Below are 13282 nucleotides of genomic sequence, written 5' to 3' on the forward strand. Positions count from 1 at the left end.
TTTGGATGGAGGCAGATTAGAAACTAGTGGAGAGTGCAATGCAGCTGTCAAGACTAAAGGTAAAAAAAAATAAAAATTTGGGGTTGGAATGGCTGAACTACAGGTAGTGTTGGTGGTAAACTGTATTTGTGATGGGGCTGAGAAACATTAAGTCCTGTTTTATATGGTGGAGTGAGATTGATGTGGGTGGATTATTTAGTGTCTTCCTTCTCCAGAACCATAATATGAAACTTTTTTTCTACATTACAATCCTAGACAATTGGTACAAAGTGATCTAGTCCAAGAGAACAGAAGATTCTAAGATTCAAACTCATGCATTATGTTTGGGATTCATGTCACATGCACCTTCAGATGAAGACAGCTAATTGTAACAGGTCACCTTTAAGAACTTAACCATTCTCTTTTAGCTTGACTGAGCTATCACTCTGAGAAATAGATAATCTTTAATCATATGTGAAAAATGTCTGAAAACATGATATTAGACCACAAAAGTATCAGAGTTGCTCTAAAATACATTTAAGCTCTTCAGTGCAGAAACTGGACATTATCGCTAGAAACTGTTTTACCTCGATAGCATGTTGGAATTGCTCATGCTCACGCTGTAGTTGTTCAGCTTCCTGAAGTGAGCTAGCAGTGATGAGACCTGCGTTTAGCATAGATTCTCCGTTCCGAATCCAACCCAGCACCTGCAATAATAACAATTAAGTTAGCAGCGTACAATGAAGTTTCTGTTGTCAGGAGGAACCTGAAGTAGGAGCAGGAAGTGGAGAAGCATTAAGGCTTAGAGATAAAATTCCAGAGTGCACCGCCTAGACCAGTGATACAAATATTGCAGAAAACCAAGGGAGGGATGCACAAGACAATACTGAAAGAGTCAGCAACTCACTGTTAATACCACTAACACCAAGATGTACTCCTTTAGGATAAAGTAGATTATTTCAACTAAATTGTAAACTGCATGATGTATGAAAGTGGCTACATCACTCCCTAATCTTTCATTTTTATTATCAGTATGAAGATAGTTATAAAATGCACTTTCACAGTAAGAGAACAGATATATTTCCTTTGTAATTGCAAATTTCAAACAGAATTGAAAGCATAAGCTTAAGAGTTCACGTGACAACCTGGAGTATAATATAAAAATTCTTTAGCATCTAAAATCAGCTACTTAACAAACTTGTTCCATTCAAGATAGTAAATCTAATTTTACTACCAGGTCTATCATATGCAGAGCATTGATTGTTGAATTGGTAAATGGTAATCGTATACGCAACAGGTCTTATTGAAGGTCTAATGGTGATTTGTCATAAACTCTAGTTGGTGTTAATCAATATGAGTCAGAGGAAGAGAGTGGACAAAAAGTCAAATGTATTCTGTGAAGCCAACTTGCTGATGGCAAAGAATCAAAGAAATCAAAGTTTATTAACTTGAAACTTTAACTTTGCTTCTCCTTTGACAGATGCTGCCCAGCTGGCTGAAATTTCCGGCATCTTCAGTTTTTACTTTAGCATCAGCAGTATTTTGCTTTTATAAAAGGAGAAATTATGCAAGTTTTCCAAAATTAAACGATCAATCATCACCATTATCATTTCCAACATGAGTCACGATGCAGATGAGCCCACAAAACAATCTCAATGCTATCTGTAAATAGTGGCATAAAACCCATGGCATAAAACACAAAGGATGCAAATGACAAACACGTAACAGTGCATACCATTTAACTATTACCTCAACTATAAAATAACAAGAGTTAAGATAAATTCCACTTGGAGAAAATGGGAGCCTCGTAAGTGTGTATTAATCGCAATCAGCAAGTACAGTATCCTACCACCATTTATGCACTAATACTATTAACTCATCTCTAAAATCATATTTGCGCCAGATGAGTACAAGAGTTCTGCGAAAGTGAGCTATTTGAAAGCATCAACAAAGTCCATTTGAAATTCTCTTGCTCATGCAAGTAGAATATGATAGTAAATATTTCAGAAGCTTTGGACCTTATTGAAACATAGAAGTTTCTTAGGAGGCCTGACAAGGTAGATGTGGAGAAGCTGTTTAACCTTGTGGGACGGTCTAGGATCAGAGGGTATAATCTTAGAGTGAGCGATCACCCATTTAAAACAGATGAGGTATTCCTTCAAAGGGCATTGAATCTGGAATTTTTTTGCCGCACAGGGCTGTCAAGGTTGGGTCATTAAAAATATTCAAGGAAAACAGATTTCTAATCTGTCAGGTCAGCAAGAATTATTGGGAAAAACAGGAAAGTGTGGTTGAGAAACTTCTATGAAATAAAAGGCATTTCTTCTTCATTCTTTCCCAATATTTACTCCATATAAACATTTCCATACATATTAAATTTCCGTGCTTAGCTTGTGTACAAGAACACAAGAAATAGGAACAGCAATATACCATATAGCCAAGTGAGGCAGAATTAACAGAATTAATCTGTATTTGGAGAGGCAGGGTTAATCAAGAACAGCCAGCATGGTTTTGTTAATGGGAGGTCATATTTGACCAACTTGATTGAACTTTTTGAAGGGATGAGCAGATGTGTGGATGAGAACAATGCTTTTAATGTAGTCTGCTTGGACTTATCAAAAGCCTTGCCCAAGACCCTGCTTGGAAAACTGATAGCAAAGTAAAAGTCCATGGGATCCAAGGAAATTTGGCAATTTGATCCACAATTAGCAGAGTGGCAGGAAGTAGAGGGCGATGGTTGAGACGTGTTTTTCCATACTGAGGTCCAGTGGGGTATCACAGTGGTCAGTGTTTGGTCTCCTGCTGTTTGTGGCATATTTAAATAATTTAGACTTTAATATGGGAAGAATGACTATTAGGTTTGCAGATGATACAAAAATTGGTAGGATGGTAAATATTGAGGATAGCGTCAGATTACAGAAGTACATAGATAATGGGCTGATGAGTGGCAAATAGAATTCAATCGAGCTAAATGCGAGTTAATGCACTTGAGCAGGAAAGACAAGGGAATACAGTAGGACCCTGGGAAGCAGAGGATCAGAAGGTCTTTGGTACGAATGAACTATGCTCCTTAGCACATCATAACAGGTGGATAAAGTGGTTAAGAAGGCATATTATATACTTGCCTTTATTAGCCAAATCATAAGGTTTAAGAGTAGAGAGGTGGAATTGTCCAAAACATTGTTTAGGCCACAGCTAAAGTATAGTGCATAGTTTTGGAGAGATGTGACAGCAAAGGAGAGGGTGCACAGGAGATTTACCAGGATGTTCCCCAGGGTTGGAGGTTTTCAGCTATGAAGAGAGATTGGACCAACTGGGGCTGTTTTTTCTTACAGCAGAGGAGATTGAGAGGGGGCGTGATTGAGATGTATAAAATCATGAGGAGCATAGGTAGGACAGACAAACAGCAACATTTCCTCTTGGAAGGATCAATGACCAGGGGCGCAGATTTAAGGTAAAGGGTAGAAGGTTTAGAAGAGATGAGAGGAAAGTCTTCTTCATCCAAAGGGTGAGGGAATCTGGAACTCATTGCCTGTAAGGGTGGTGGAAGCAGAAAACCACATTACAGTAGCATTTAGATGTGCACTTGTGATGCCAAGGCATGCAACACTATCGGCCAAATGCTAGAAAATGGGATTGTGGTTGTTTTTGACTGACACGGAGATGATGGGCAGAATGGCCTTTTTCTGTGCTGTAGATCTCTAAGACTGTATGAGCCTGCTCTACCATTTCAAATGGTCATGGCTGCTTTTGGGCTTCAACTCCACACTCATGCCCATTTCCACATCCCTTGAATCCCCGAGAGAATCCCCGAGAATCAGGGGGCAGCCGGGAAGACAAGGTTTTCCTCATAAAAACTTACCTTGTGAGTCAGCGGTCTTCTTGATTTGAACAGCGGGGAGTGGTGAGAGCACGAGCCGGGAAGTGAACTATTATATTCAGGCATTGGCTAAACCCGAAACACTAGGCATGTAGTGTCTCCCACCCATCCTCCTCCTCTAACTGAAAAAAAAGATTGTATGGAGGGTTGGTAAGGTAAGGTAAGGCTTTTTTTTCTTTATTCTTTTGGCAATCTAAAGTAGACGGCATGGAAGCTAGGGCAGTTGCATGCTCCTCTTGTAGGATGTGGGAGGTAAGGGTCACTACCGGTGTCCCTTCTGACTTCACCTGCGAGAAGTGCACCCAAGTGCAGCTCCTCTCAGACCGCGTTAGGGAACTGGAGCTGGAGCTGGAGCTGGATGAACTCCGGATCATTCGGGAGGCTGAGGGGGTGATAGAGAGGAGTTACAAGGAGGTGGTCACACCCAAGGTACAGGAAAAATGTAGCTGCATGATTGTCAGGAGGGGCAAAGGGAACAGGCAGACAGTGCAGGGATCCCCTGTGGCCGTTCCCCTCAATAATAAGTATCCCGCTTTGAATACTGTTGGGGGGGAACGACCTACCAGGGGAAAGCCATAGAGGCCAAGTCTCTGGCACTGATCCTGGCTCTGTGGCTCAGAAGGGAAGTGGGGGGAGAACAGGACAGCAAGAGTGATCAGAGATTCACTAGTTAGGGGAACAGGCAGGAGATTCTGTGGTACCGAGGGAGACTCCCGGATGGTATGTTGCCTCCCGGGTGCCAGGATCAGGGATGTCTCGGATCGAGTCTTCAGGATTCTTAAGGGGGAAGGAGAGCAGCCACAAGTCGTGGTACACATCAGTACCAATGACATAGTTAGGAAACGGGATGAGGACCTGAAAAGTGAATACAGGGAGTTAGGATGGAAGTTGAAAGCCAGGACGAGCAGAGTAGTATTCTCAGGATTCCTACCGGTGCCACGAGCGAGTGAGGCCAGAAACAGTGTGCGAGTGCAGCTGAATATGTGGCTACAAGAGCTGGTGCAGCAGACAGGGCTTCAGGTTTGTGGATCATTGGCATACCTTCTGGGGAAGGTGGGGCCTGTACAGGAAGGATGGGTTGCACCTGAATTGGAGGGGCACCAATATACTGGGCAGGAGGTTTGTTACAGCCATTGGGTGGTGGTGGTGGTTGGGGTGGTGGTGATGGTTGGGGGGGGAAGGGGGGGGGGGGGGCGGGGGGGTGGGTTAAACCAGGTTGGCAGGGGGATGGGAGCCGGAGCTACAAATCCGAACATGGGGTAGCTGGTGTACAGGCAGATAGAGCAAGCAGAGAATCTGTGAGGAAGGATAAGCAGTTGATAGGGCAAAGTGGCAGTCAGTGCGACGACTTGAGGTGTGTCTACTTCAATGCAAGTAGTGTCTGGAATAAGGGTGACGAACTTATAGCATGGATCAGTTCGTGGAACTACGATGATGTGGCCATTACGGAGACTTGGATAACAAAGGGGTAAGAATGGTTGTTGGATGTTCCGGGGTACAGATGTTTCAAAAGAAACAGGGAGGGAGGTAAAAGAGGTAGGGGAGTGGCACTGCTAATCAGGGATGGTATCACAGCTGCAGAAAGGGAGGTTGTGGAGGAGGGTTTGTCCACTGAGTCAGTATGGGTGGAAGTCAGAAACAGGAAAGGAGCAGTCACTTTATTGGGAGTTTTCTACAGACGCCCCCCACCCCCCACCCCCCAATAGCAACAGAGACACTGAGGAACAGATTTGGAGACAGATTTTGGAAAGGTGCAGAAGTAATAGGGTTGTTGTCATGGGTGACTTCAACTTGCCTAATATAGACTGAACCTCCCAAGTGCAAATAGTTTGGACGCAGCAGATTTTGTCACGTGGGTCCAGGAAGGATTTCTGACTCAATATGTAGATAGGCCGACTACAGGGGAGGCCATATTGGATTTGGTGCTTCGCAATGAACCAGGCCAGGTGGGACAGCAGTTAGGTGATAGTGATCAAAACTCCCTGACCTTTACTGTAGTCATGTGAGGGATAGGAGCAGACAGTATGGGAAAGTATTTAATTGGGGGAGGGGGGATTACAATGCTATTAGGCCAGAACTACGAAGCACCAACTGGGATCAGATGTTCTCAGGGAAATGCACGACACAAATGTGAAGGTTGTTTAGGGAGCAGTTGCTACAAGTACTGGATAGGTTTGTCCCACCGAGGCAAGGAAAAGATGGTGAGGTGAAAGAACCTTGGATGACTAGAAATGTGGAACACCTAGTCAAGAGAAAGAAGGAAGCTTACTTAAGGGTGAGGAAGCAAGGATTGGACAGGGCTCTAGAGGTCTACAAGGTAGCCAGGAAGGAACTGAAGAATGGACTTAGAAGAGCTAGAAGTGGGTATGGGAAAACCTTGGCGGGTAGGATCAAGGGAAACACCAAGGCATTCTCTGCTTATGTGAAGAACAAGAGGATGGCCAGAGTGAGGGTAGGGCCAATCAGGGATAGTGGAGGGAACTTGTGCGTGGAGTCAGATAAGGTTCTTAATAAATACTTTGCTTCAGTATTCACCAGTGAGAGGGACCTTGACATTTGTGAGGACAGCATGAAACAGGCAGATATGCTCCAACAAGTTGATGTTAGGAAGGAGGATGTGCTAGAAATTTGAACATGAGGCCAGATGAGACATACCCAAGGTTTCTATGGGAAGCAAGGGAAGAGATTGCTGCCCCTTTGGCAATGATCTTTGCATCCTCACTGTCCACTGGAGTAGCACCAGAAAATTGGAGGGTGGCAAATGTTATTCCCATGTTCAAGAAAGGGGAGAGAGATAATCCTGGAAATTACAGATCGGTCAGTCTTACTTCTTTGGTGGGCAAATTATTGAAGAGGATTCTGAGAGATAGTATTTATGATTATTTGGAAAAGCACAATTTGATTAAAAATAATCAGCATGGCTTTGAGAGGGGCAGGTCATGCATCACAAGCCTTACTGAATTCTTTGAGGATGGGCCAAAACACATCGATGAAGAAGTGGATGTGGCGTATATGGATTTTAGCAAGGCATTTGATAAGGTTCCACATGGTAGCTCATTCAGAAAGTAAGGAGGCATGGGATTCAGGGAAATTTGGCTGTCTGGATACAAAATTGGCTGTCCAATAGAAGACAGAGGGTGGTAGTAGATGGAAAGTATTCAGCCAGGGGCTGACTGACCAGTGGTGTTCCGCAGGCATCTGTTCTGGGACCTCTGCTCTTTGTGATATTTATAAATAACTTGGATGAGGAAGTGGAAAGGTGGGTTAGTATGGTTGCTGATGACACAAAGGTTGGGGGAGTTGTGGATAGCGTGGAGGGCTGTTATAAGTTGCAACGGGACACTGACAGGATACAGAGCTGGGCAAGGAAGTGGCAGATGGAATTCAACTCAGCTAAGTGTGAAGTGATTCATTTTGGAAGGTCGAATTTGAATGCAGAATACAGGGTTAATGGCAGCGTGGAGGAACAGAGGGATCTTGGGGTCCACGTCCATAGATCCCTCAAAATTGCGACCCAAGTTGATACAGTTGTCAAGAAGGCGTATGGTGTATTGGCTTTCATTGGCAGTGGAATGGAGTTTAAGAGCCGTGAGGTTACGCTGCAGCTCTATAAAACTCTGGTTCGACCACACTTGGAATATTGTGTTCAATTCTGGTCACCTCATTATAGGAAAGATGTGGAAGCTTTAGAGAGGGTGCAGAGGAGATTTACCAGGATGTTGCCTGGACTGGAGGGTGGGTCTTATGAGGAAAGGTTGAGGGAGCTCGGGCTCTTTTCATTGAAGCGAAGGAGGATGAGAGGTGACTTGATAGAGGTGTACAAGATGATGAGAGGCATAGATAGAGTGGGTAGTCAGAGACTTTTCCCCCAGGGCAGAAATGACTATTACGAGGGGGCATAATTTTAAGGTGACTGGAGGAAGGTATAAGGGAGATGTCAGAGGTAGGTTCTTCACACAGAGAATGGTGGGCGTGTGGAATGCGCTGCCGGCAGTGGTAGTGGAGTCAGATTCTTCAGGGACTTTTAAGCGACTCTTAGATAGGCACATGGAGGATAGTACAATGTAGGGTATGCAGGGTAGATTGATCTTAGTAGGATAATAGGTTGGCACAACATCATGGGCCGAAGAGCCTGTACTGTGCTGTATCGTTCTATGTTCTAGGATCAAACATCTGTCTATCCAAGACTTCAATATATTGAATTGAATGATGGAGACTGCAAAGCCCTCGAGGATAGAGGGCTACAAAGATTCACAACACCTTCTTTTCAAAAAATTCTCCCCATCTCAAAGCTAGATGATCAGACCTTATCCTGAGACTGTGCTCCCACATTTAGATCAGTATTTTGAACCCAAAATGTCAAACCTACTTTGCCATGATTAATTTCCATGGCGCATTGAACTGTATGCACAAAAATGTTCTTAAATTAAATTGGAATTGTATCAGCTCACAAATGAAATGAAATCATTCATTTTTTTGAGGTCTTTGTTTCTGTGAGCTAACCCCTATGGAGAACGATCATGCTCCATTGGGTATCCTAACATTTAAGTCACAGATTGCTCCATAGTTTGATACAATTGATTCTACCTATGACCAGTAATGGACCCCTGATGGGAGGGTTTAGAAGTTACAAGTCAGTTCAAAGGTCAGTGAACAGCAATTAGTAACGAATTATTCGAGAACAGATGAAATGGTATATAAGCTCCATACTGCTGAGCGACATGGAGCTCAGAGGAGCCCTGGTAACCTCATGCTACTAAGCGCTGTGACTGGGGTAGCTCAGAAGCAATTGTTAGCCATAGTGTGGCTCTACGTCTATGTTTAAGTGCTGGAGTTTGGTATGGCTAACATAAGGCAACATAGTCTCTGAAATAGGTCAGTTCAGTTGAAAAAGACAACTAAGGAGGCTGGACCTTACAGCATGCATGACAGATCTGGGATAATGTGCCCTTTCAGTGAAGGCTGTACATGAGGAACCCAAGTAGTATACAGCCTGTAATCAGGCTAGCTCTTTGAAGAAACAGAGTCGAAATTTTTCAAGAAGAAAACAAAGCTTTGTAGAATTTTTGTGACTAGCAGCGATGGCTGCATCAGGGTGAGCTGCTGAGAACAGTAAGGAGACCTGTATAGGTTGTGTACGCTCTTTAATGTGCAGCTTATGGTGTTGTTGACCATAGTTTGCCTGTTCACAGCACAGTGAATCAGTGGTTAGCACTGCTGCCTCACAGCGCTGAGGACCAAGATTCAATTCTTGCCTTGGGCGACTGTCTATAGAACACAGAACATAGAACAGTACAGGCCCTTCGGCCCATGATGGTGTCCGTGTGGAGTTTGCACATTCTTCTCATGTCTGCCTGGGTTTCGTCCGGGTGCTCCGGTTTCCGACCACAGGTGTGCAGGTTAGGTGGGTTGGCCATGCTAAATTGCCCAGTGTTCAGGAGTGTGCAGATTAGGTGGGTTATAGGGGAAAGGGGTAGGGATGGGTCTGGGTAGGATGCTCTTCAGAGGGTCAGTGTGGACATGTTGGGCCGGAGAGCCTGTTTCTACACTGTATCATTCTATGAATGCAAGATAAAAAGCTTTGACGAAATGCATCTAATTTCAGCATAGTCAAGAAAACCATTATTGATTCCTGATTAACTGTTTACAAAATTCTGAGTCTTATCAGGGATTGTAACAAAACTTGGATAGGGTCTTTTTACAGAATCAGTTCAGGGAGTCCCAGTTGAATTCCTAAAGATTTTTGGAGTTGAATGTTCAAAGCTGTTCACAGTTTTACGAAAGGAATAATTTCATTCAGACCATTCAGATGTCTGCAGTGAAAAACGTGGTGAACTCTAATTATAAACCTCATTACAACTTTGTCCAAAAATGGACAAAAGAGTCAAATTCCAGAAACAAATTGAGTATGACTGCACATGATATCAACGTAGCATCTGACTGAATGTAGCATCGAAGAGGTATGTCTTGCAATACTGAGGTAAATGGGAATCAGGGAAAACTCTTCACTATTTGGATAACCTAGGAAAAAGAAAGATGGCTGTGGGCCAATCACCTCCATCCTAGGACACTACTCATTACTAAAAGAACTCCTCAGGATAATGTCCTCAGCCCAATCTTTTACAAAATTATTTTATTTAATGCGAGCATCGCTGGCAAGGCAAGCTTTTGTTGCCTCTGAGATGGTATTCAAAAACTGTCTCTTCAAACTATTACAGTGGTGCACTTGCAGTGGTGTTAGGGAGTGAGCTCCAAGCTAAGACACAACGACAGAAAAGAAATGACAATACAGTTCCAGGTCAGGACTGTTTGAGACTTGGAGGGGAATGTGCATGTGCTGGTGCTCCCATATGTCCAGTGCAGCTCATGAAAGAATAAAAAGGTCAATCAAGAACATAGAGCAGTCCGAATTTTTCTTGCATTGAGTGTTTTATTGCTAACCAACAGAAAGGATCCTTTTTCCATTGATGGCTGCCTTATGCATTATTCATTCCCAGGTATGGTATGCATGGTGTGTACAAAATCAAGTTCTACCCTACACTGATAATGGAACTTCAAGGCAGAAGCTACTAATGTGAGATTTCCTATTTCCCCATGTATGAATTTTCATCAAAAATAAATTACGGTGATTAGTCATAATCAAGCAAAGCACCCTGAATGCTAACCTGTTTGACCTCAGCCTGTAGATGCCTCAGTTGCACACATTGTTCCAATTGCCGGCGGTGCTGCTCTGCAGTGAGGTCCAATTCCTGTTGCTTCTCGTGAAGAAATTCAAGCAGGTCCTGAACACGGGTTGCCATATCAACATCTCTATCACAGGTTAACTCAACACCTAAAGGGTAACAGCAAAGACAGAACATGATTTATTTGAAAATTTTGTTCATTCCGAAACATCTCTTCTAAAAGTGCTGTCCTCGTACTTGGTTGCAGTAATAATCATTTACGTTTCTCGATTATTATCTGATCAAGGGGAAGTGCACATATTCTAAAGACTACAAAGGTTTTTGTCAACACAGGAATGGAAGGTTTGATTTATAAGCAGAGGCTGGGGCTTTTTCCACTGGAGAGTAGGAGGTTAAGGAGTGACCTTACAAAGGTTTATAAAATCATAAGGGGTATAAGATAAGGGGAATGGCAGGTGTCTTTTCCCTAGGATAGAGGAGTTGAAGTTAGGAGGTAAAATTTTAAGTGGAGAAAGTTTTAAAAATGCATGAGGCATAACTTTTTTTTGATAGGGTGTGGTTAGCATGTGGAATGAACTTCCAGAGGAAGTGGTGGATGCGGGTACAGTTACAATGTTTAAAAGACATTTGTATAAGTACGTGAATGGGAAAGGTTGAGGGATAGGGGCCGAATGCAGGCAGGCGGGACTAACTTAATTTGGGATTACGGTCGGCATGGACTAGTTGGACTGAAGGGTCTATTTCTGTTCTGTATGACTGACATCTGCAAGAAGTGTTGACAGGTTCATCACAGCAACTATCCATTATGCGATGATTCTGTCAAGAAGCAGCAGTACTTACTATCAATCTTAGAGATAATATAAAGAATTCAGGGCTAACAGGTCAGTCTTTTCTGGACCTGCATTTCTTGATACATTGTATTCACTGCAAATCCTAAGAACTGCCCATTCATACAAAGCTTCCTATATACTGAGCCACTGTATCTGGGTATAAGTTATACTGTCGATTTATGCCAATTTACTTGTCTCAACAATACAAACAGTTTTCTCCAAGAAAACCTGAGGAATGGACACTCTGGGCCACTTTGCTGTGCCTTTTAGTAGCAAGGTTACTACAGGAGGAGTTCTTCAGGCCATCCTGCCAGTGGGAAAGCACACAATGCAGTAAACTATGATAAATCTAAGAATTCATGACAAATTAAAATAGGCATTGTTGTTTTCTTTATTAAGTAGATGAACCATAAGCATGTACTGATTTAACAAGAATACCTAAATTTGACCACATTTGTAAAAATCTAGAACTAGAAAACCATTGCAGCACAGAGACCATATTCGAATGGTTGAGTTGACATGTGCCATTCTTTCTGTCTACTTCTGAATCCATACAACAGAAATTAATCTCTGGTTTTAACAAAAGGAGCAAGGCACAAAATGACACCTTAGCAGATGGATGATACAAACCTTTGCCAAAATGATTAGAACTTCAATGTGCTCTTTACGTGCTGCTAAACTCCATTTCATATATTTTCATAGCAACCCTCAAAAGAAACACTATAACAAATTACAAAAATGGAAAAAAAAAGTCTTGCTTAATAGAGATTGTGTCTGGCAATTCCGTGTATTATAATTACCACTCAATAAAATTAGTACTGATCCATAAATAACAGAAGTTTAAAGCTATCTTTTGGTTCCGATGAAGAAGTTCTATTTCCGAGATGCCAACGCCATCCTTTCTCTCTGGTGCCTTTGAGCCTGAACATTAATGATCCTGTTATCCTTTCTGACTCCTTTTCCTCTTTGCCACCAAAAGACTTACATTAAGCCGGTTGGCTCAGGCCCCTCTTCAGCACTTCTGTCGAAAACCTTACATATGCCTTTGTTACCACTAAGCTATTCCAAAGCTCTCTTGCTCTTCTTCTCACTTTTCACCTGCTATAAATTTTAGCTCTTCCAAACCTGCAAAAATGATCTTTGGTCAACTATCCAATTGAAAACTTTCATCATGTGGGCACAATCGTGCACATTTTTCTCATTTTATATATTTTATAGTTAAACAGTTCCCAAGTTAAAAGCTGAAACACATTCAGTGGAGCATACCTGAGGCCTGTACTTCATTTACATACTGGAGTAACTCTTGTCCCTGATGGATGACATCAAAAGTTAAGTTGTTCATGGTTAGAGCTTTATCTGCATGGTGCTGCAACCTCTGTTCAGCAAGGGTCAAATCCTCAGTGTCAAAGTCATTCATTTGTTGAGACAGCTCATCATTCCAGGACTCGAGATCTGAAATGATCTGGAAGAAACAGGCCATCGTAACTGATACAACCTATGCCGAATTGGTGCAAGCTTGAACGGAATCATGAGTAGGAAACAATTCCATGTGAACATCATCAGTTTAGCATCAAAATGTTACCATCAAACATACAAACAAGGAACAAGAGTGGGCTGCTCACTCAGCCCTTCGAGGATCCTCCACCATTTACTAAGATCATGGCTGATCTGATTTTGACCTCAATTTTACATTTCTGCAAATCCTTGAAAACTCTTCATCCCTTTGGTAATAAAGAACCTATCTACCTTCGCCTTAAAAATATTTGAAGATTCTGTATTGAATGCCTTCTGAGGAAGGGAACGCCAAAGATTTAACCCTTTGAGAAAAAAAAAAGGCTTTTTCATCTCATTGTTTCCACACTGTAGGGATTCTGACCAATTAGCCGAACACGTCCACAGCGGCCCTCCAA

At 42.6% G+C, this 13282-nt stretch overlaps 1 protein-coding gene across 1 annotated transcript; it reads right to left on the reverse strand.

The window, feature by feature from the left end:
- Positions 1 to 514: 514 nt before the first annotated feature.
- On the reverse strand, positions 515 to 12852 carry LOC109922775 (triple functional domain protein-like; the record flags this gene model as incomplete). The annotated part of the gene is made up of 3 exons (XM_048593291.1): positions 12639 to 12852; positions 10525 to 10691; positions 515 to 686 (listed from the first exon to the last, which is right to left on the reverse strand). Coding segments are annotated over exons 1-3 (553 nt in total), but the record flags the coding sequence as incomplete, so codon positions are not given.
- Between the last annotated feature and the right edge of the window lie 430 nt (positions 12853 to 13282).

Source organism: Rhincodon typus, unplaced genomic scaffold (genome assembly GCF_021869965.1).
Source record: "Rhincodon typus isolate 14 unplaced genomic scaffold, sRhiTyp1.1 hic_rhity00002616, whole genome shotgun sequence".
NCBI classification, from domain to species: domain Eukaryota; kingdom Metazoa; phylum Chordata; class Chondrichthyes; order Orectolobiformes; family Rhincodontidae; genus Rhincodon; species Rhincodon typus.